Source organism: Dasypus novemcinctus, chromosome 2, assembly GCF_030445035.2.
Source record: "Dasypus novemcinctus isolate mDasNov1 chromosome 2, mDasNov1.1.hap2, whole genome shotgun sequence".
In the NCBI taxonomy this organism is placed as follows: Eukaryota; Metazoa; Chordata; class Mammalia; order Cingulata; family Dasypodidae; genus Dasypus; species Dasypus novemcinctus.
This window is the reverse complement of record NC_080674.1, coordinates 159,177,260-159,200,603: the sequence shown is the minus strand read 5'-3', so window position 1 is coordinate 159,200,603 and position 23,344 is coordinate 159,177,260. Positions and strand designations below refer to the sequence as shown.

At 45.4% G+C, this 23,344-nt stretch overlaps 1 protein-coding gene and 1 non-coding gene across 4 annotated transcripts in view; one reads left to right on the top strand and one right to left on the bottom strand.

The window, feature by feature from the left end:
- The window catches only part of ARHGEF37 (Rho guanine nucleotide exchange factor 37), a 58,012-nt gene extending 35,248 nt beyond the window's left edge, over nucleotides 1–22,764 (bottom strand). For 2 of the 3 annotated variants that reach the window (XM_058280890.2, XM_058280896.2), the window contains exons 1-3: nucleotides 22,631–22,764; nucleotides 10,818–11,014; nucleotides 9,696–9,819 (exon numbers count right to left, since the gene is read on the bottom strand). In XM_058280890.2, coding sequence (XP_058136873.1) covers nucleotides 9,696–9,819; nucleotides 10,818–11,003 — 310 coding nt within the window. In that variant the 5' untranslated portion in view covers nucleotides 11,004–11,014; nucleotides 22,631–22,764. Of the gene's footprint in view, nucleotides 1–9,695; nucleotides 9,820–10,817; nucleotides 11,105–22,630 lie in introns of those variants that run through there. The other variant, XM_071210671.1, reaches the window with a different exon arrangement.
- On the top strand, nucleotides 506–609 carry LOC131275791 (U6 spliceosomal RNA). The gene has a single exon (XR_009183247.1). It is a non-coding gene; the product is annotated as a U6 spliceosomal RNA (small nuclear RNA).
- Nucleotides 22,765–23,344: the final 580 nt, after the last annotated feature.

Genomic DNA, 23,344 nt, shown 5'->3' with positions numbered 1-23,344 from the left:
ATCAATAAAATCAATAAACCTCCAGCCAGATAGAAAAGGAAGATACAAATGATCAATGTCAGAAATGAAAAAAGGTGACATCATTACAGATGCTACAGATATTAAAAGGATAACTTTGGGAAAGTGTACAGGGCTCAACCACTTGGGCTCCCGTCTACCATATGGGAGGCCCTGGGTTCGCTTCCCAGGGCCTCCTTGTGAAAGGCAAGCTGATCCGCACTTGCGGAGAGCGGATGGTCCACGCCCATGGAGAGCTGACGGACTGTGCCCGCAGAGAGCTGGTGCAGCAAGAGGACACAACAAAAGGGAGACAAGCAGACAGAAGAACATGCAGAGAATGGACACAGAGAGCAGAGAGCAAGCAAGTGGCAAGGGGGGGGATAAATAAATAAAATAAATCTTAAAAAAAAAAGTATAGTGAAGTGAGGTGTGAGGCTTTGTCTGATGGAGAGTTTTGAGTAGGAGTTACATGATCTGAGTTCTGTCTTAAAAGAATCATTCTGGGACTCACTTCAGGAGCATATACACTAAAATTGGAACAATATACCAAAGATTAGTGTGATCCTGCACAGGCATGGCTTGCAAATTCATGAAGTGTTCCATATTTTTAAACCAGAAACTAATGAGATTCGTTGCCTAGAGGGGGTTTATGGGAATGGGGTGGAGAGTGTGAAGGGAAGGGGTGAGCAGGGATGAGGCAAGGGCAGTGCTTCACTGAAGATACCTATTGCAGTTTGATATTGTTTATGAATTCCAAAAATAGATATTGGACTATGTTTGTAAACTGGTCTGTTTCTCTGGGCATTTAAATTGTATTAGGTTTAGAGGTTTTACTTGCTTATATTAAGATTGGGGTTTTGATTCAGCCATGTCAGTTAGTAGGACATTGAGTCTCCACCCCCTTGGTGGGTGGGGGCTCACAAAGAAAAGGACACAGCAGAGGAGAGAGTCTGAGTTTTGATGCTGGGGCCCCAGGAAGTCAATACACAGAGAAGAACACAGGAAAGAGAAGGTTTCATTAGACATGGCAGAGACTCCGGGAAGAGAATGAACCTGATAGGCTAGGCTACAGCTGACCTTGTGAAGAGTACAGAGCAGCTGAGCCTCGAAAGAAGCCCTGGGAGAGAGACGAGCCTTATGCTAACCTAGAGCTGAGAAAGGAAGGAGCTGGGACCACAGAGCCTTAGGAGGAAGAGGAAGGCCGAACCCTCACAGGCAACCATCTTGGGCCAACATGGGCAACAAACTTTGGTGAGGGAACTAACTTGCACTTTATGGCCTGGTAATTATAAGCTTCTACCCCAAATAAATACCCTTCATAAAAGCCAACAGATTTTTCGTATTTTGCATCGGCATCCCTTTGGCTAATACAATACCTTCTGGATAGCTCTGACTCTTGGGCCCATACCCCCAAATAAATACACCATTAAAATCAATCATGGGGAGCAGATGTGGCTCAAATGATTGAGCACCCACCTCCCACATGGGAGGTCCTGGTTTTGGCTCCCACTGCTTCCTGAAAAAAACAATAACAAACAACAAGCAAAACCAACAAAACCAACTCAGGGAAGCCAATGTGGCTCAGTGGTTGAGTGCCAGCTTCCCACATCTGAGGTCCCGGGTTCAATCCGCCTATACCTTAAAAAACAACAACAATGATTTAGAGGGGGGAACCCTACAGGGAGTCTAAACAATAATGAATGAACCTAACTATCAGAGATTGTGACAGTTTGAAGCTTTTTGTGTATCCCAGAAAAGATTGTGTGTTCTTCAGGCTAATCCACTCCTGTGGTGTGGGGCCCTGTGGTGTGGACTGCTTCAGAGAGGAGGCAGGCCTTGGTCCTCTTGCAGGAGTCCTTCATAAACAGAGGACTGAAAGCAGAGACACACAGAGAAAAAGCTGCAGAGATGGGAAGAAGGAACCTAGGGGCTCAGAGAGGAACCCAGGAGAAAGGAAGCCTCAGACAGCAGCCAGAAGCTGAAATAAGACCTGGAGGAAAAGTGATGCCTCCATGTGCTTTGCCACCTGAGAGAGGAGTCCAGGATTCCCAGCAGCCGACCTTCAGCAAGACAGCATCTCTGATGATGCCTTGGACATGTTCACAGCCTCAGAGTTGTGCACTTTTAAACTAAGAAATTCCCATTATAAAAGCCAAGCCATTTCTGCTATATTGCTTCCAGCAGATGAAAAACATACACTGAAGGGGGTAGGGAAGTAACAAACAAACAACACAGAATTGAACATGCTGCTCTTGCACCTGGACAGCGAAATGTTGGCGGCGCCCATGGGTCAGTGTGCAGCTGGCATCACGCACTTGCCCTACGTGCAGGCAGGCATGTCTTGGGCCTCACTGTTGCACCTCTTCCTGGCCATGGAGTCCAACTGCCCCTATGTGGTCTACATGCCCCTACGTGCCCATGGATACCTTCTGCCTGGAGCCCAAGGACAGCAGGGGTGCTTTTGCCATGGGTGGGAGGTGATGGCAGGGCCAGCTGCAGCCTGACTTTTTGCAGGTGGTCAGTGGCTGCGTGGTACCCCCACGCGGCTGGAGCCTCAGCAGCCACCACTCCCGGAAGAGGCTGACTCTGTGGGCCTGGCGGTGCCTTAGTTTCCCGGGAAGGGGAGTCAGGCCCTTCCCTCCTTCCTGTCCACAGCTCAGGGTGTGGGGTGGGGAGGGCGTGCTCTCTGGAGGAGGGTGGAGGCCGTGCTTTGAGGATCAGACTTTGCCCACCAGAGGCCAGAAGGCAGCCCTGGGCCAAGAGCCCGGCAGCCCGTGGAAGCCCCTCCTTGTTCTGGAGCCCATACCATGTTTGAAATCCAAATAAAATGACATGCCCAGCCAAAAAAATATATAGAATTGTACACAAATATTGTATTCTACTTAGTATATTTGTTTGTCACAGGGGTACAGATTGGTAATTCTAAAATTACTTTGTATATAGCAAGATTGAATAAATAAGTAAATATATTATGGATAATGAGAGCCAAGTTTCAATCTGTCAGAAAAAGAAGTTACAAATAAGAAAAGGGAGAAGGCAGGGGGAGCGGATGTGACTCAAGTGTTTGGGCACCCACCTCCCACATGGGAGGTCCTGGGTTCATTCCCATGCCTCCTAAAGAAGAGGACAGAGACAATGAGCAGACAGATGAGGGAGCCATTTGGGGTGGGGGGAAGAAAAGGGAGATGGCAAGAATGAACCCTGCTGTGTTGGATTGGAAATGAAGACATCACGATTAATTCATGTTTTTAAATATATATACAGATGGATAGATAAAAAATAACTGTAGCTGTGTGGATATGCATGTATTAGAATACATACATGTACTTCCTCAGTCTATCAGCTCAGGGAGCCCAAAAACAGTAATACCCCAGTAGCAATGAGCACACCTCATGCCTAATACATGGTTCCTAGTTACCCATCTTGAAAAATCAGGAACCAGGGCTTCTTGGGAAAATGTCTGATTCCAAGGATGGGGCAGGGAAAACACAAGATGAGCCTAGAACATCTTGTGATGCCAGAAGGTAAGGACATTCCCCAAAATTGATGGGGGTATATTAAAAGTCAACTTAAAGGAGCTCCATATGGCAAAAACTGGTACAATTTGAGCAGGAAAATAGTATATAGAGTTATTTATAATTTATTACAAATCACAGAATTAAATAAATATTCATGAGTAGAAATAATAATTAAATAAAGAAATGAATTGGGGAGAAGGGACAGCTCTTCCTTATAGAAGAATTCCAACCACTGAGCAGATGTAGCTCAGAGGTTGAATACCTGTTTCCCAGGTACAAGGTCCCTGATTCAATCCTCGGTATGTCCTAAAAAAAAAAGAAAAATAAAATAAAAAGAAATAAAGAAAAATAAAAATACATGTAGAAGAAATAAGGGAACTAGAAAAACACTATTAGAACACCAGTAATAAATGTTGTATGGGGGGATGGATGTAAATGAAGTGGTTGAGCGCCTGCTTGCCATTTGCAAGGTTCTGGGTTTGATCCCCAATACCTCCTTAAAAAACAAACAAACAAAAAAACAAACAAGCAAGTGAAAGAACCACCTCTCATTGGGGAGCAGATGTAGCCCAGTGGTTGAGCGCCTGCTTTCTACATACAAAGTCCAGAGTTCAATCTCCTGTATCTCCAATCAATAAATAAAATATTTTAAAATTCTGTAGGCAAGAATCATTGATGGATGCTAAAATTAGCAAGCATAATTTACATAATTAAGTTTTTCTCCACAAGACATTTGTTAATTACAAAAGGAAAAATAGTAACTTTACAGTGGAAAACCTAGCAGATCTCACCTTAGCTATGCAAAGTTCATATTATTGTAGTAAGACATATCAGTATTATGTGTGCCCTAATATAGATATCAAAATTAGGGGAAGCTGGGCGAAGGGTATACAGAAACTTTCTATATTATTTTTGCAGCTTTTCTGCAAGTCTAACGTTATTTCAAAATAAAGAGGTGTCTTGTTTTTTTCCCAAGATCACTACTAGATTGAGACTAAACTAGAGGTGGGCAAAAGTAGAAACAAGTACAGCTGTCAGAAGGCTATTACAATACCCAGGCAAGAGGTTTTGGTGGTCTGTGGGGAGGAAACAGCCGGGATGAAGAGAGCCATGCTCATCGCCCCAGGCAGGTGGGGTCCATGGACACAGGAAGCCCAGCTGACCCCACTGCCCGTGAAAGGGACCGGACGCCTTAGGACACATGAGACAGCGCCCAGACGAGTGTGGTCCAGGCCGCAACAAAGACCCTGCGACGGTTAGGCTAAGGCATCGACTTGGCCAGGTAATGAGACCCAGCCCTTTGATGAAGCCAGCACTGGGCTAATTGTATTACGAGGGCATTTCATGAACGTTAATCATCAGTGAGTTGATTGCATAGATGGCTGGTTACATCTACAATCAACTGAGGAGACTGCCATCAGCAATGAGTCATCCAATCGTTGAAGGCCTTAAAAGGAGATGTGCTTTCAACATTCAGAAAAGTCATTCCCATCCCTACTTCAGATAGACAGCATCTACTGGAACTCCAAGAATACCTTCGTTGGAGTCCCTGGCTTGCAGCCTGCCCTGCAAAATTTGGACTTGTGCATCCCCCAAGGGGATTTATAAAATCTCATCTATTTACAGCTACTCCTGTCGGTTGTTCCCCTAGAGAACCCTGACTGCTACAGACCCGCATGTGAGATTACCACCCCAGGGCCTCACCCCTTCCCCAGCGCAGTCCAGCCAGTCCTCAGAAGGAAGTCTTGATAAGGAGCCCCCACAAGAAGGGACAACGTGACCAGGACAGATAGCCCCAAAACTGCAGCTAGGGAAAATCTGGGGCAATCAGCCAATGGGCTTTCCCCAGGAGATGGCGTGGGCTTGGCCATGAAACCAAGGGAGGTTCCACATTTCAAGATCGGTCTGCCCTCGGGAATTAGACTGGCACCAAAGAAACAGGATCATAACAAGTCTGGCCAGGGGCCGGGGTGTTTCAGTCACTGAAGGGTAGAGGAAGGCAAAATCCCGGAGAGCAGCGTTGTCCAAAGAGATAGAAGTACCTGGAGCGCCAAAGTGAGGGCTGATTATGCCCCTCTTGTACACTACACTCACAGGTTAGTCAATAAGTCACACCTAGCATTAAAAGGACACTCTACCTCTAGCTGGGATTAGTTAGACAGGTGAGGGAAAGAAAGGCAGCATGATCAAGAGCAAGGGCTCTACTGTCCAAAAGAGCTGGGTTGACATCCTAACTCTGCCTGGTGAAGCTGTGCGGCCTTGGTAAAGTTATTGAACCTCTCTGAGCTCCAGGTCTATCTTTAGTAAAATGGGGGCAATAATTATAATTAATAAGTAACAAATAGCAATCGCTCCCACAAGGGCCACTCCATGTTAAGCACTCTGCGTCATGACTGGCACAGATGGGTATTGCTGAGCTCATTGCAATGAGGCAGAAACTGAGGCTTGGAGCTGTGAAGGAGCTTGGGGGTGGCAGAGCCTTACCTGTCAGTCTCCAAAGCCCCTGCTCTAAACTACTAGGCCTGCACTGCCCAAACACATGTGGCTCTTGAGCACTAGAAACATGGTCAGTCACAGCTAAGCGGTGCTCTAAGTGTCAAAGACACACTGGATTGCAGACTTCATACCAGAAAAAAGTAAAACACTTCACTAGTAGTTTTCACATTGATTACATGTTGAAACATTATGTTGGACATATATTGAGCTACATAAAATCTTCTCTTAGAATTACTTTCACCTGCCTCCTTAATTTGTTTAATGTGAGGACTCAAAACTTTTTAATCTGGGGAAGTGGACTTGGCCCAGTGGTGAGGGCGTCCGTCTACCACATGGGAGGTCCCCGGTTCAAGCCCCGGGCCTCCTTGACCCGTGTGGAGCTGGCCCATGCGCAGTGCTGATGCGCGCAAGGAGTGCCGCCCCACACAGGGGTGTCCCCCGCGTAGGGGAGCCCCATGCGCAAGGAGTGCACCCATGAGGAAAGCCGCCCAGCGCGAAGGAGGGAGCATGCTGCCTGCCGAGGAATGGCGCCGCCCACACTTCCTGTGCCGCTGACGACAACAGAAGCGGACAAAGAAACAAGACGCAGCAAAAAGACACAGAAAACAGACAACCGGGGGAGGGGAGGGGAATTAAATAAATAAAAAATAAATCTTTAAAAAAAAACAAAACAAAAAAAACACTTTAATCTGTAGTTTGCGTTATATTTTTGTTGGACTGCACTGTACTAAACCATGGTGTCTTCTGGCGATAGGAACCAGTCCAGGAACTCCTGGGAATGTCCAAGTTGTACTCAGAATTGTTCACAGGGACAGGGGACCCTGACTCATTTGGGAAAAAAAGTCAGTCTTGTCTGAGGGCCAAAAAAAAGTTGCATACTGTAGCCACCAGATGGATAAAAAGGCCTTCATTGCCTGGCAAAGCCTGGGGGCTGGGAGGGCGGGAGGGGACTGGAGAGCAAGCGGCTGAGTCAGAGCAGCCGTGACCAGGCACGCAGCTCCCAGAAGAGAGGGCACGCGGTTGTCTGTGCCTCTCTGGCTAACCACAAGGAGCAGAGAATGAGGAGGTTATTCTCTGTAGACTCTGTAAGGGTCAGGGAGTAGGACTGCCAGATTCAGGGGAAAAAATATATGGGTCAATTAAATTTGAAATTCAGATAAACAGTGAATACTTATCTTTTAGTATAAATATGTCCCATGCAACACTTGGGAGACATACTTATACTAAAAAATTATTTGTTGTTAATCTAAAATTTCATATATAATTGGGTATCCTGTATTTTATCTGGCAACCCTACCAGGGAAGCAATGAAAGCAGCAAGTGCAGATGTCACCAGATGTATTAGGAAGCATAGTAGCATCTTGACTCTTTGTAGGTCAGGCGGGAAGGCAGAAAATGACAGCAAAGATGCTTAACAAGAAGCCATGGGAACCTCCGGCCCATGGCAATGGGAAAGCTGACCTCAGAGCCTCCTAATCTTAGAAGGCTTCCAGCCTGCAGCTATTATTAATTTCCATGCTAGTAAGAGGTAATTATTAACAGAAATAAGGATAAAATGATAAAGGGTAAAAACATCCACGCGTTTCTTTTTTTGTTGTTATTTTGTGTGTTTGTGGGTTTTTTTTAGGAGGTACCAGGGTTTGATGGCGGGACCTCCTCACGTCAAGCAGGCTCTCAACCACTGAGCTCCACCCACTCCACCACACAGGTACTTTTTAACCCTGATCAAATAGGCACACTGCAACCCTCACACTTGTCATAATCTTCTTTATTGTACTGGCACAATCAGTGACTTGTACATTCAGTGGTGGCATGTGAGCAAGTTTTATCAGCCCGCAAAACTTTCAGCTATTGAATAAGGTTTAAAAATATGTAAGAATGGATTTAAACTTGCTGAATGTAAAGAATGAACAGCAAGTCACAGGAGCTTATTGTTAGCTTAGGTACCAGCACTGTACGTGCTGTGCATATTGATTTTATTAAAATAAAGTTCAACTGCAAGGAAAAACCTTATGCTTAAAGCAAAGCAATTTAATTGTGTCTTCATCTATCTTCACATTGCTATTTTAATAAAGAACTATATTTTCAAAGGAAAAACAAATATACTATACCAGACTTTAATCTCACTCTCTACTGCACAAAACAATTCAGTGTAGCAGCCCAGAGCATTGGCTCTGGAGTCCAACTGCCTGGATTCAAATCCCAACTCTGCCTCTGCCTCTAGCTGAGTGGCTCTTAGCAGACTACTTCCTCTCTCTCTGCCTCATTTAGCTCATTTGCTCTCCCTGCCATGTAGTCCTGAGGATTAGCGGAGTTAACGTATATAAATCAGAACAGTGCCTGGCACTCAGTAAACCCTCAGAAGTAGGGGTGGGCTCATGTGTGTGTATTTTCAATCCTGGTCATCATCATTTATGGCTAGGGAAGGGTAAAGGATCGGTGGTGTAAAGGATGAGGGACATGGGTTACCCTGACTGCTTCCCCCTCTTTGCCACTTTAGGAAACCTGGGACCCATTCATCCTCACCTCCTGACTCCCCCAGAAATTTTGAGAGTGGCTCCAGACAGCAAATGGGAAGTGACCAAAGGAGAAAGGTAGGAGGGTCACACCCCTGCCTCCTCCTTGATGCCCCACCCTCCCTCTGGGCATCCCACCCACGCCAGAAGCAGGAGAGTCCCTGCTCCTCCTACATGGGTCACATAAAGCCCCCACCTGGTCCTCTGTGTCCCCTCTCAGCACCCCTCCCAAAGAGATCTTTTAAAAACATGTATCAGATCATGTCACTCCTCTGCTCAAAACCATCCAACGGCTTCTCATCACACTTAGAATAAACCCAAACTCCTCACTATGCTCGTTCGGGCCCAGCCGGGGCTGATCCTGGACTGCCTCTTCCATCTCATCCCCAGACACGCCCCCCTCACTAATTCCCCTGGGGCCACACCAGCCTCCTTTCCTCCCTTCAAACAGGCCATCCCTGCCCCAGGGCCTTAGCACAGCTATTCCCCCTATGCCGCCACCTCCTCCTCCAGAACTTCTCATAGCTGGCTCCTTCCTGAGGTTCAGGTCTCAACTGAGGAGGCCTTCCCTCATACCTAGAAGTTATGACAGCTGTGTTTTCTTTTCTTCACATTACAAATAACTCCCTAAAATTCTCTTTCTCATCTGTTTATTTTCCTTCTCTCTCACTGTCACCAGGACAGAGGCTTGGCCTTTCTTGTGGATGCAGTGACTCCAGCACACAGAACAGTGACTGGCACATGGCAGATGTTCAATAAATACTTTTTTTTTTTCCATTTTTAAAAAGTAGAGCAGTGGTAGGTTCGCTCTTTGTATTGTGCAGTTACATAGTTTTTGGTTATTTTTCAATAAATAAATCTGAAAATGTTATTTATTGAATAGAGACCCTGACTAAAGACTCAGCTGTGCCATTAACTACTTAGACAACCAGGCGCTTGTCCCCACTGTCTCTGGGTCTTGGTTTCTGTCTGTAAAGTGATGGGGTTGGACTAGATATTATCTGAGAGCCCTGCTGGCTCTGAAATGCCGCTTCAGGGATTCTAAAAAGAGACTCCCATTATGCTGCCTTTCTCTGGAACTCCGGAGACAGTTCAGCAGTGACCACATGCTAAGGACAATTCCATGGGAATCTCAGGTTTTCGACTCCCTAGGTGTTTTGCTCACCAATTTGGTGCACTTGTTCCTCTTTCCTGGAGTCTGTGTCCTGCAGAGCATGAAGAAATCTGCTGTTCACCTTGATGATAGCATCGATGTTTGAGAACAGGACATCCAGATCTTCCTGAGGCAGCTGAAGGAACAAAGAAGCCACAGGAGGTCACTGGGGGGTGGCAGAGTAACTTTATTGGCAGACTTTGAAGAGCAGCCTAGAATATTCACACTACCCGTCCCTATCCCTCTTGGGAAATTGACTATCCTGATGGAATGTTTGCAAGTGATTTTAATTTTTAAAAAAATTAATTAGGTATATTCATTACTCTAAAGAAGAGAGGAAGTGATGGACTACTCAGCATGGAAGGAATACCAAATTGGGGTTTTATCTCAAGTCTGCTGCCAACTAGCATTTTCCTTCTCTCTGTGTCCCATCTGTCAAACGAAAGTAGGAAGTTGGACTCGTTCCAGCTCGGACATCCTCGACACCTGAGATGCAGTCTAGGCCCCAGAGGGGCTAGAGGACTGCTACAGAAAATGCAGTACATCCACAGCCACGCCAGGGCAGGATGCCCTGGTGCTGGTCAAGTGGGAAAAGGTGGCGGTCGAGCAATATCTAGAGGATGCTCTTATTCTTTTAAGATAAACATCAGTATATATGTTTGTTTAATGCTAGGGAGAAAAACCCTCATTTCTGGAGGGGTAACAAGAGAGGACTTCCACCTTGCACATTATCTACCTTAGGATTTCAATAATTCAAAAAAAACACTAATTGAAAGTCCATTATTTATGTGTCAGGACCTGGTAAACATTGAACTAAACAGAGTCCTTGCTCCGGGGGGCTTACATGCTAGGGGATATGTGTAATTTTATATACAGAGCCTGTATTATTTCTGAAATCAGGAAAAAAAAATGTTTAAAATGAATACAAAAAGAGATTTCCATCACAGTGACAACTTACCCATGGCACCAACCCCCAAGCGAGATCATTAGAATGTGGGTCAGTTTAAGGAGTCCGTTCTAAACTTGACAAAAGGCTTTCTTATCCATGGTCTCACTTCACCTTCCCCCCATCAAGCCTGTCCTGGAGGATGAGGTCTCAGAAGGCGGCGCCCAGACGTGGCCCCGCCCAGGTACCTGCTGGAGGCGGCTCCTGATGTCGGAGGCACAGAGCTGCAGCGTGTGCACGTAGGAGCCCTCGGTGTCCACGAGCTCCCTGACGGCCAGCCGCTGGCGGAGCAGCAATCTGTCCTCAGAGACCTGCCCTTCCCCTCCTGGACTCCCCGTCCTCGGGGGTGGTTCATCAGTCCCACTATCGGCCATGACAGCAGGTTCTGGGAAAGCCCAAAACACCCCAGCTCACTTTCAGAGGAGTCTATTGAGGCACGCTTTTTCTAACCCAAAGACAACTAATCATCAAACGACCTGAAAACATCTTTAGCTGCATACAAAGTCAAGATGAACTGTTTATTGGCATTTGTGGGCAGGATCTGAAGAGCCATAAAACGTAGAAAATGACTCAGATAATTGCTGACGTTTTAAATTCACTTCCCAGGATTCAATGTGTCTGCCTGGCTGTCCCCAGCTCTTGACCCATATTTCTTTATTCAGTTCTTCTGGGTTTCTCGCACTCTGTCCCAGCGGTTCCCCTCTCTCCACCTCCACTGCCACCACTCAGTCCTTGCCATATGACCTATTATCAGGCTATTTCAACAGCCTCCTCGCCCATTGTTCTACATTCCAACCCCTCTCCCATACATCCCGGACATAATTCCAGTCTAAACTTCCTGGAACAAAGCTTGTGGTCACGTTATTCCCTGCTCTGAGACCCCAATACCGCCCTGCTGCTCTGTGGTCCAGCTCCAACCTCGTTTTGCTCTTCACAGACATTGTACTCCAGCAAGAGCTGTGTGCTTTTCTCCCTACACACAAGGTCACGTCCTGCCTCTGCCCTCGCACCAGTGTTCCCCTCCCCAATCCCCATCCTTTCAACATCAGCTTCTCCAAGGCCTTTCCTGCCCCTCCCAGCCAGATGTGCTTTTCTTTCCTGAGACTCACAACCCTTTTATTTCTAAATCAGAGGTTCTTAACCTTTTTTGTTCCATGAACCCCTTTGCCAGTCAGGTGAAAACCACAGACCCCTTACTAAGTCCACACTATACTGTGTATTATTTAATAACTATATCACACCTGTACCAACTCATCGCCACAAGAATAATATTTTTTGAATTTCAATTCAAGCTCACAGACCCCTTGTTAAGAACCCCTAGTCTAAACTTTAAAGCTATAAAGGGCAAGACTGTCTGGCTTCCCCCAATGGTAATAAACTGCAAAACGACAGTGCAATTTCACGACCAGGATACTGACGTTGATACGGCTGAGACAAAACACTTCCGTGACCCCAGGGTCCTCAATGTCCCCCTTTATAATCACACCCTCTGACGCCCAGCCTCCAGGCCCTCATTATGCCTTGGCAACCAGAAATCTGTTTTCCACTTCTATAATCTTGTCATTTCAAGAGTGTTATATAAATGGAATCAGACAGTATGTAGCCTTTCGGAATTGACTTTTTATTCACTCAACATAACTTCCTGCAGATTCATTCAAGCTGTTGCATGTATCAATTGTTTGTTCCTTTTTTATTACTGAGTATCTGAGATGGTTTGTTTCCAAAAAAATCTGAAGTAATGCTGGTAAACACATTTAAAACTAAACAAAGCTGGGTGGTAAGTATGGGATATTTGTTATATTGTTCTTTATTCTTCTCTGGATGGTTGGAAATAGTTCATAAAATTTAAAGTGGCAGGCATCATATTCAACCTTGTAATAGAGCTTATTTATGTCTGTGCCTCATCTTCCCAGCTAGATGCAAAGTTCTAGGAGGAAGCTGAGCACCTATTCATCTGGTACCCTCCTTTGTGCCTCACAATATGATAATTAATGGGCATTTGCTAAATAAGTGGCTCTTGTGGATGTATTAGTAACAGCTAGCTGAAGTTTCTGTCCTGGGCCATCAGCATTGACCTCTGGGTCAGATAACTTGTAAACAGAGTGTTTGGAAAGGGTAACGTTGTCCAGAATGATCTGGAATGATCTGTCCCAGATGCTACGCATACTCATCATTGCTGATTTGTCTCTGGCCCAAACTGCTGACATTTGCTACCCTGCTCATGCCATCTCCAGAAAAGACCCAGCAGAATTTCAGAGAGCTATTCAGAATTGTTGCCAAATAAACTAAAGCATAAGTAGGAGGACTGCCAGATATTTAAAATGGCATTAATAAGCACATAAATACATCTTAGGTTAGTTAATTACAATCTAGACCTCCTGGCAAAAGCGCTCCGTAGCAATGTTTTGTTAGCCTTTAGTTTATAGCCTGTCATTGAAAGAAACATACTTCTACTTCTTTAAAAATATTATATATTACTGGGCAATAAAAAGGAATGAAGTACTGACACAAGCTACAGTACTTCATGGATGAACCTTGAAAACATTATGCTAAGGGAAAGAAGCCAGTCACATAGGGCAACAGATATATGAGTCTATCCATATGAAATATTCAGAATAGGCAAATCTATAGACATGGAAAGCAGATTAGGGTTGCCAGGTGCTGGGAGTAAAAGAGAACTGGAGGAGGGGGAATGGCTAAAGGGTAAGGGGCTTATGTTTGAGGCGATGAAAAAGTTCCAAAATTAATTGGGGTGATATTGTACAACTCTGTGAATATACTAAAAACCACTGAATTGTATATTTTAAATGGGTGAATTATACAGCATGTGAATTATATGTCTATAATCCTGTTACCACAAAGTATTATACAATACCAAATGCTGGTGCATATTTGGAGAAACTGGATCTTTCATACATTACAGGTGGGGATGTAAAATGAGCCACGCTGGAAAACATTTCGGCAGTTTCTTTAAAAACTAAACGTAACACTTACCTTATCACTGGGCAATTGCACCCCTGGGCATCTATCCCAGAGAAACAAAGCTTATGTCCATGAAAAAAAAAAAACAACAACACAACTATACATGCATATTTATAGCAGCTTTATTTATGAGTTAACTGATATATCCATACTGTGCGATGCTCGGAAATAAAAAGGAACGAACTCTTGATACAAGGCAACAACTTGGATAGCTCTTGAGCAAATCATTTTGAGTGAAAAAGCCAATCTCAAAAGATTACATACCATATGATCCCATTTATATAACACTCTCCAAATGACAAAACTAGAGAGTTGGAGAACAGGTTGGCGGTTGCCGGGAGTTAGGGCTTTTGTTGGGCTGGGGGTCTTACTCTAAAAGGGGCAGCACAAGGGAGATTTCTGTGGTGATGGAACAGTTCTGAATCTTGCCTGGGGTGGTGGTTACCCAAATCTACACATGTGATCGAACGGCATAGAACAATCACACTTTATCCCAGTGTCAATTTCCTGGTTTTGATACTGCACTATATTTAAATAAGATGTAACCATAGGAGGAACCTGGGTGAAGGGAGCACAGGGGCTCTCTGTACTATCCTTGCAACAAAATAAAATGTTATAAACAAACAAGCAAAAAATTATTATATGGTTTAAGTTATCCATATAACTTTGCAACATTCTCAGGTCAGAGGCAGGTTAGAAGCCTGGGAGAACAGGCTCTTTGTTCCATCTCCTGGCCTGGCCTCATAAGGAGGCTTGTCTCAGAAAACACACTTAGGAAAACCTGGCTTTCTTGAAGGTGAGTCAGGGGCCTGACCGGAACCGGAAAAACAGTCCAGTCCATGCTCAGTCCTGTGATCTCTTTGATGCTGTATGACAGGCAATTAAGAACTAAAACCAGTCCAGCACATACTAGGTGCTAAATGCAATATCCACATTCTTCCACAGCTGTTGCTTCTAACTCTAGAATAGGATAAAACTGGGTACATTCTATATACTTCTTCTGTGTCCACACTGGCATAGAGGAATTTGGTATTTATGTATTCAGTCAACAAATATTTGGCGCAGCTACTACGCACCAAACATTTTGCTGGATTCCAGGGATATAAATTTAATGGGGAAAAAAATGGCTCTACAAAAAGGACAGGGCATTTACAATATCTGTATTTACTCCAAGTTTCATTTCGCTACAAGCAGAAAAACTAAAATGTTACGGACATTCTGACTATTTCATCCCTGTTAAGACAGAAGTAACAAGAGGAAATAACACTCTGGATCTAATTCTGACAAATCAGAAGAACTGAATGGAGAAATGGAAGAAAATCCCTGGGGAAGATGAAATTGTCACCTGAAGGTTCTTTCAGAGAGCAAAACATACTTGCAGGTAAGGTTGAGTATCCCTCAGCCACCCACCCCAGACTTTAGAGGGGACTAATTTAAACATTTAAAGAAGGCAGGGAGGAAGGAAAACCCCTGGTCTGCGACTCCAGGAATGAGGGGTCGTGGAAGGCTGTCAGAGGTGACGTTCAGGCAAGGTGACAGCAGAAGACTCTGTTCAAGAAGAAACACCTTGTGACAGTGTGAAGTTCTTTTACGAATCCCAAAAAGAGAGGGATTATATATTTGAACTAATCCATTCCTGTGGGTGTGAGGCCTTTTGACTGGACTACATCAGTGAAGCATGAGCCAGCTTGGGTCTCTGCCCTCTTGCTGGGTCTGATATAAACAGGGTGGGGGTGGGGGGAACCCGCCATCTTGATCCTGCCCTGGGAGGGAGACGACTGCAGGAAAACAGAGAAGCCCCAAGGCTGAGAGCGGTGCTGGAGTCTGGAACCCTTAGAACCGGAGGCTGGGAAAGAGACCCCCGAGGGGCTGGGCCCACGGAGCAGTTAAGGCTGAGGAGACAGAGCCCTGCCATTTGCCTGAGAGCTCACAGCCGATCTCAGGTAGACTGCGGAGCAGCCGGGACTGAGAGGGAGGCTGGGAAGAGACCAGTGCTGTGCCTGGTTGCCCACAGCTAAGCTCTGGGAGCTGGGGTCTGAGAGACAGTGAGCCTGGAGGGGAAGGCAGAGACCTCAGCAGAGACCTGTGGCCATCTTCGCCATGTGGCAGGACCTCTGAGAAAGCCTCTCTGTTGATGCCTTGATTTGGACATTTCACTGCCTTGGAATTGTAAGCTTTTACCCTAATCAAATTCCCATTATGAAAGCCAACCCATATCTGGTATTTTGCATTGGCAAAATATAGGTGTATCTTAGTCTGCCACAGAACCAATAGAAATAAGATTGGTCACAGAAGGACCCTGGCTGACGAACCCGGGGTATAAAGATACACGCAAGAGTCAGAAGGGAGGGTCTTGAACAAAGAATTTCCAGAATTCTAAGACCCAGGAAGAGCTGGGATGGACAAAATTATATGAATAACCTCTCAGCCTCCACCCCACCCCCCACCCCCCACTATGCCTGCCAAGTCTATTTTAGGAGTTGTGTTCAGAGAAAGTAAGAGACAGGTCCACTCTTTGATGGTTCTGCTTTCCTCTTCCTGGCTACAGGAGGTACTATGAAGCTTAAGTGCCCAGGCCATGGAGCCAGAAAAACCTGACTTCAAATTCTGGTTCTGCAACAGCTAGCTGACTTTTCTAGGATAATTAAATAACTTTTCTAACAGGATTGTTACAAGAGTTAATGAAACAATCCATATATAATATTTAACATAGTATCTGGCACATGGTAAATGCTCGATAGTTGTTTTGTTACCATTATTTTTTTTTTTTTTTTTAAAGATTTATTTATTTATTTAATTTCCCTCCCTCCCCTGGTTGTCTGTTCTTGGTGTCTATTTGCTGCGTCTTGTTTCTTTGTCCGCTTCTGTTGTCGTCAGCGGCACGGGAAGTGTGGGCGGCGCCATTCCTGGGCAGGCTGCTCTTTCTTTTCACGCTGGGCGGCTTTCCTCACGGGCGCACTCCTTGCGCGTGGGGCTCCCCCACGCGGGGGACACCCTTGCGTGGCACGGCACTCCTTGCGCACATCAGCGCTGCACATGGCCAGCTCCACACGGGTCAAGGAGGCCCAGGGTTTGACCCGCGGACCTCCCATATGGTAGACGGATGCCCTAACCACTGGGCCAAAGTCCGTTTCCCTGTTACCATTATTGGTAGACAAGAACGACTAGCATTACCACTGGCCAGGTGGGTGAAGAAATTGCCTCATGACACTTGGTGGCTCTAGATGCACCCAAGCTTATTTAAGCAGTAGTGAGAACGGCTAGCAATAATGATAAATAAAAGAGCTGTGCACCAGAGCCTGCTGAGAATGTAGCTAACACCTAAGATATGGGACTGAGAGATGGAGAGAGAGACCAAACCCTGATGAACATTAGTTGATCCAGCCACGATGGAGACCCATTCCCTTTGGATTTTTCATTTATATGAGGCAATAAATTTTCACTTCCCCCATTGGCCTAAGCCACTCTGTGTTGGGTTTCTGCCACTTGGTTAAAAGAGATGGCCTCAGCCCTTGGAAAGGGAAACAGGAATCACTTGGAGTCAGCGTAGATTAACAAAAAATCAGGTCATGCCAGACTGTCCTCATTCCCTTGCTGAAAATCAACTAGATCCGTAATCAGAAGAATGCTACTGCCTTAAGTGTATCTGGACCAGCAAGGTGTGGGCATGGCATTCTTGCACAGAACAAGATGGAGCGATGGAGGCTCAGGACGGGGGGATGGCAGTAGGAGAGTAATATGGACAAACAACTGACTTCAAAGAGTATTATTCTTAAAAAAGAAAAGAAAGGTAGAAAAATGAACAACAACAAAAAAAGTATTAACCAGGATGCAGATGTGGCTCAAGCAGTTGAGCGCCTGCTTTCCACATGGGAGGTCCTGGGTTCCGTCTCTGGTGCCTCCTAAAAACAAAAAACCAAACAACAAGCAGACAAATGAAAAAATCAAACTCAGGAGAGCCGATGTGGCTCAGTGATTGAGCACCGGTTTCTCACAACTGATGCCCATGGTTCGATCTCTAGCCCTGGTATAAAAAAAAAAGTGTTGCTCAGTGGCAATCTCTGGACTCTGGCTTATTTTATTAATGATAGCCATTAATTCTTTCAGTGCTTTCCATCACTAAGATCACCGTGTCTAAGTCATCATCCCGCCTTTCTCCTGGACTACTGCAACAATCTCCTTCCTAACGCTACACACAGCAGTCAGAGTGGAATGGTCTTTTCAGAGTACAAAAGTAATCACTTTACTTCCATGCTTGCAACCCAGAGAAATCATCTGTGACTCCCATCCCATCTTTCAAAGAATCACTCCTCCTGATAATTATTTTGGTTCTTCTATTTGTTTTATTGTTTACTGGTTCAGTCAACAGAGTATACGCTTCTTGAGGCCAGGGCAGTCTATTGTAGTATCAGTGTAGTATCTAATGTCTAATTTGGATCTGGTACATAGTGGATGCTCAACTAATTGAATTATGAATAAATGATGTAGATGAACACTGATAGAATAATGATCAAATTGCCAGTAACATTGTTATAAGTGGAGGGAGACTAATATGATATACAACTTGAGTTCTTCTCGGAAGTCACCAAAAAGTATGAGCTATTCCCCCACAACCTCAGTTTCAAATCAAAATGAAACCAAGTCTCATCAAATTCTGCAACACACAGTCATTTCTTAAACTCCTTAACAAACAGTTCAGGCAGTTCCGTAAGCTTGGTGAATTCCCAGCTCTCTATCCTTATAGGGGCTGAAACCACAGTTGGCATGAAAGCCCCACTCGTGGCAGGCGCGACAGTATTCCCACAGCAGCACCCTGTACCCTTACGGACAGCATCAGGCAACTGTCTGCTCACACAGGACATTCAAACATTTAAGGAACAAGCCATTCCTGAGGGTGCAGGGTGCAGGCCTGGCTAGATTCTTACATTCCATTCATGGAAGGATCGAGATCATCTCTGAACTATTTTTGCCAATCTACATATCTTGAAAATCACTAATTTCATTAATGAGTACCTGTTTCTCATATCCATTGTTCTGAAAAATAATCCTCTAATTTTTACCAATAAAAACCCACTTATGACATTCATCGTGCTAATGATCAAAGTTTCTAGTGTGGATCGTAAAAGAAGGTAAAAGAAGCTTCTGGAGCAGTGGCCTCTGGAGCAGACCTTTCTGATGACCTGCGGGCTGCTAAGTTGTCAGTGTGCCCCTGGGTATAAGTTCTGGATAAGAGCAACTCCCTGCTTAAGCCAATATACACTTTCATATACATTAATACCACACTGTCTATGCTGAACTGTTTTTAAATAAATTATAGAAAGCATAACAATAGCAGTGAGATTGAATGGCAATGTCAAGTTTCATGATGCTTGATGGAAAGAAGTCTAACATGGTAAAATTTAACAAAGTTCTATGCTCAAAGATGACGACACTATGGAAAAAGCATTAATTTTTATTCCAAGTTTTCCCCTTAACTAACTGTGTGTACTTGAGCAAGTCACTTGACCTTGATGGGCCTCACTTTCATCACCTTGAAAATGGCCACATGATGGATAAGGAAACTTCTATCTCTGGCATTCTCTAAAGTCATGATTCAGATGAGTTAGCACTGAGATTTGGCTGCCAAAATTATTACAGCAATCTTAGGGAACATCATATCCTTTTTTTTGGTGAGGGGGAAGACGCATCATGTGTGTGCCTTTTAAAAAATAGCTTTACTGAGGTTTAACCAATATACAAAAAAAAACTGCACATATTTAAAGTGTTTAATCTGAAAAGTTTTGACTTATGCATTTTCCTGTGAAACCATCACCACGATCAAGACATAAACATATCACCCCAAAAGTGTCCTTGTACCCTTCTATAATCCTGCCCTCTTCTTCTCCCTACCACCACTCCATCTCCAGGTACTCAATGATCTGATTTCTGTCACTGTAAATAACTTCATTTTCCTGGATTTTATATAAATGGAATTATACAGTATGTACTCTTTTTATCTGGTTTCTTTCATTCAGCAAAATTATTTTGAGATCCATCCATGTTGTTCCACGTATTAATAGTTCATTCCTTTTTATTGTTGAGTAGTATTCCATTGATTTATCCACTCACTGGATAAATAACTGGTTGTTTGCAATTTGGAGCTATTATAAACAAAGCTATTATGTACATTCATGTGCTAGTCTTTGTAAGAACATGTACTTTTATTTCTCTTGGGTATATGCCTAGGAGTGGAATGGCTGGATCATTTGGTAGGTGAATATTCAACTTTTCAAGAAACTGCCAAACCATTTTTTTCAAATGGTTGACCCATTTAACATTCCCACCATCAGTGAATAAAGAATTCTAGTTCCTCCACATCCTCATCAACATTTGATACGGTTGGTCTTTTTATTTTCAGCCATTCCAATAGGAAAGAAGTGGTATATTGTGGTTTCAATTTGCCTTTCTCTAATGATTAATGTTCTTGAGCATCTTTTCATGTGGTTATCTGCCATCCATATATCTTCTTTGAACATGATTTTTTTAAAAACTCACTAAAATTACAAAAAAGGCACCTGCTCATTAGATGACAGGACAAAACAAATATACAGAAAAGTATAAAGAAAGAGTTCATAGTCACTCACCACTGATTTCACATATATACTCCCCGACATACCACAGGTAACTAGAGTTTATGGTGCATGAGAATCACCAGGAGGAGGGAGGCATATAAATTCTTGGCCCTGCTCCTGAAGATTCAGTAAGTCAGGGATGAGGCATTTTAACAAGCCCCTAGGTGGTTCTAAGGCAAGTAGTCTGTACATGATTGCCTGAGAAACTGTGCTTTGAATCTCGTCCTACTGTGGAAGGGCTGAAGGAATGAAGGCAGTGGTGCTGGAGGGAAAAGCACATGGCAGGGTTCCCAGGCTGCCTTTAAAGACACGGAGCAGATTTTGCTCTATGTTGTCCTATGGAGCACCTAAAGTTTGGAATTTTATGGTCAAATTGGAAAAAAAAAACTTTCTTACATGGCTACTGCAAAACAAAATCAGGCCACAGAGCCAGGAAGGAAAGAAGTTTGCCCAATGTCACCATGCTTGCCCAGAAAGGATGTCTCTGGGTTGAGAAATGACCAACTGGGAAAGAGGTAGAGTAAGGCAAGACATCCCAGACACACACTCACACATACACATACCCGTTCACCTCGAGGCAGAAACCCCTTTAAAAATACAAGAAGAATGTAATCCACCAGACAGGCAGAGTATGCCTTAACCCAAATTAAATAGCAGCTGTTTGCCCTAAGCCGTATTTCCCTGGGTCTATTTACTGGGCCTAAAAAGGTAGAGGAAGGAACACAGCACTTTTTAAGAGTTCTTTTTATAGATAAATGGGCCTAGGCCTTGTCCTGACATTGTCAGATCCATAGATGAAGAGTTCTTAAGCCTGTGAATAAACAAACAATAGGTTTTGAACCACAAATGTCATTTTGCTTCAGTTACAGCACCAAAGACAACCTCTCCTTAGTTAAATAAAAAGCCATTTATTTGATCTGGAGCAGAATCAACCAAGGCTCTGTTTACCCCAGGGATGTGCTTATCCAAGGGGATGTGAGCCAAATGCTAGCAACTCCCAGATCCGGCAGAAACTCAGCTGGGCTCCACTGCTGAGCAGAACTGGGGGTTGCCCACGTCTCGGTTTTTTGCCCCTTCTTTCCTATGTAAACTACACAGGTGCTGGCCACACTTTAAAGAGGCAAGTGAGGCCCAATCCGTCCTTCTTAGAATGTTAGGTCGCCTGGGAGTTCCCACTTTCAGCATTTGACCTTGGGTCAAGAATCGAGTGTCCTACATGACTGCAGCCTGTTCAGTTGACTATCACATAGCTGTGGTTTGTAAGTCGGAAGTGTAGACTTTATATTTACATGTCTAGAGTTTTTTGGTTTTTGGTTTAGGATTTTGTAATTTTTTTGTTTTTACTATGTTTAGATGCAGTCCAATTTCTTCCAGATCATCACCCTTTCCTAACTGGCCCAGTGTTGGTTCACTGGATTATGTATCTACTGTGTGCCTGGCACTGGGCTTTATTATGTATATCTGTATTTAATTCTGACAGCAACCTGAAGAATGAAGCAGACACTCTTATCTCCATTTTACCAATAAAAACTGGGCCTAGGACAGATTAAACAACTTGCCCAAGTTTGTCCAGATAGCAAGGGTAGTGTCAGGAAGCGTCTGGACTCACAGCAGGTGCTCCTGCGCCAGCTGCCTGCCTTTAAAGGGCCCAGCCTGAGAGCCGGCATTCAGTCCTTCCTCCCACGAAGAATTCTTCATGTCAGATCTGAACCGTATGCAAGGTTATGCCTGAACGATTCTGTGGGTAGTGAACCCAGATTTCTAGGGAGGCAGTCACCCAAAAAAAGGTTAAGACGCCAGTGCCTCGGAGCCAGGCTGTCAGCGTCCATTCCCCAGGAAGTTCGGGGCACTCACACGCAGGCGCACAGCAGGGGAAGCTGGACATTCTGGCTTCTAGCCTTGGCCTTGGCACTAATTTTGTGAGGGCCCTTGGCCGAGTCACCGCACATACAGACCGCAGATTTCTGCTCCCTTTTACCCTGGCCTTGAATTCATAATTATATTTTCTTTGGCAAGAATTCTTTTCCATTGTTTGAATTTTTCCATTGTTTCAATGTATGTGCTCTTATTTAAAAAAAAAAAAAAAAAAAACACTTCACATCCTATATGGAAGCAGGCAGGATAAACAAGCAGATACAAAGGAAAATAATTTTTTCTAGGCCAGCTAACCTCCCCGCGCCTGCTCCCCACCTGTAAAACGACACGGCTGGGTCACATGGGCCAGGTTACTTGCATTCCCGTAAAGCTCAGGACACAAAGCCAGCCCTCCAGCAAGCGGGGACCCGGGAATTCCGCTCCTGCGCTCTCCACATCCACTCTTTCTCTCCCCCACCTCCCTTTTCGGATCTGACCCGCAGCTGTTTCTCGCACCCTCCCCAGCTCCACCCGATCGCCCGGGGCTGACTCACCGCGCGCGCCAGGTGCCCGGGCTCACGCACCGAGCCCGCCGGCCGCAGCTCCGCTCCCGGGGCCGGCGCTGGCCGAGGCCTCCGCGCGGCTCGCGGCTGTGCCCGGCGCGGCTGTGCCCACGCGCCGCGTGCCTGCGCCCGGATGGGGCGCGCGGGGTGCGGGGGGCGGGGTGCGGGGGGGGCCCTCCCGCCTTTGTTAATTGTGTTTCTGGAGCCAGGTTGTTTTCCACTTGCTGCCTGGCAGTCAGCCCCAGCCGGAGAGGCCACATGCCGCGCCCTGGCCGGCGGCTAGAGCGGAGCCTGCGGGCGGTTTTAGCGCCGCACCCCGCGACCCACCCACTCGCCGCTCCGCTCGGCCGTGTTCTCCACCCCCTCGTGGCTTCTTATTAAGCCGCCCGCCCCAGCCGGGGCTCCCCACTCTGAAAACAGGCGCCGGTACTCAGGCTCCCCAGTGGGCATGGTGACCCCTGAATCACTGGGAATTCCTGCTCCTGCCCAATCACCGAAATTCAGGGCAGGGCTTCGATTTAATTCTGGGTGTGGCCTGCCCGACCCCCACGGTTCTTGCCCCAGCTCTTCTTCGGAGCTCCCTGTGCCACTTTTGACAAGTCTGCCAGTGTCCGCCTCGGCTCCCGTCTGCTAGGACGTGAGGGCGTTCACCCGCTCTCTCCTGCGCGAGGCGCGGCTGTGGCACCGGCGCCGCAGGCAACACGG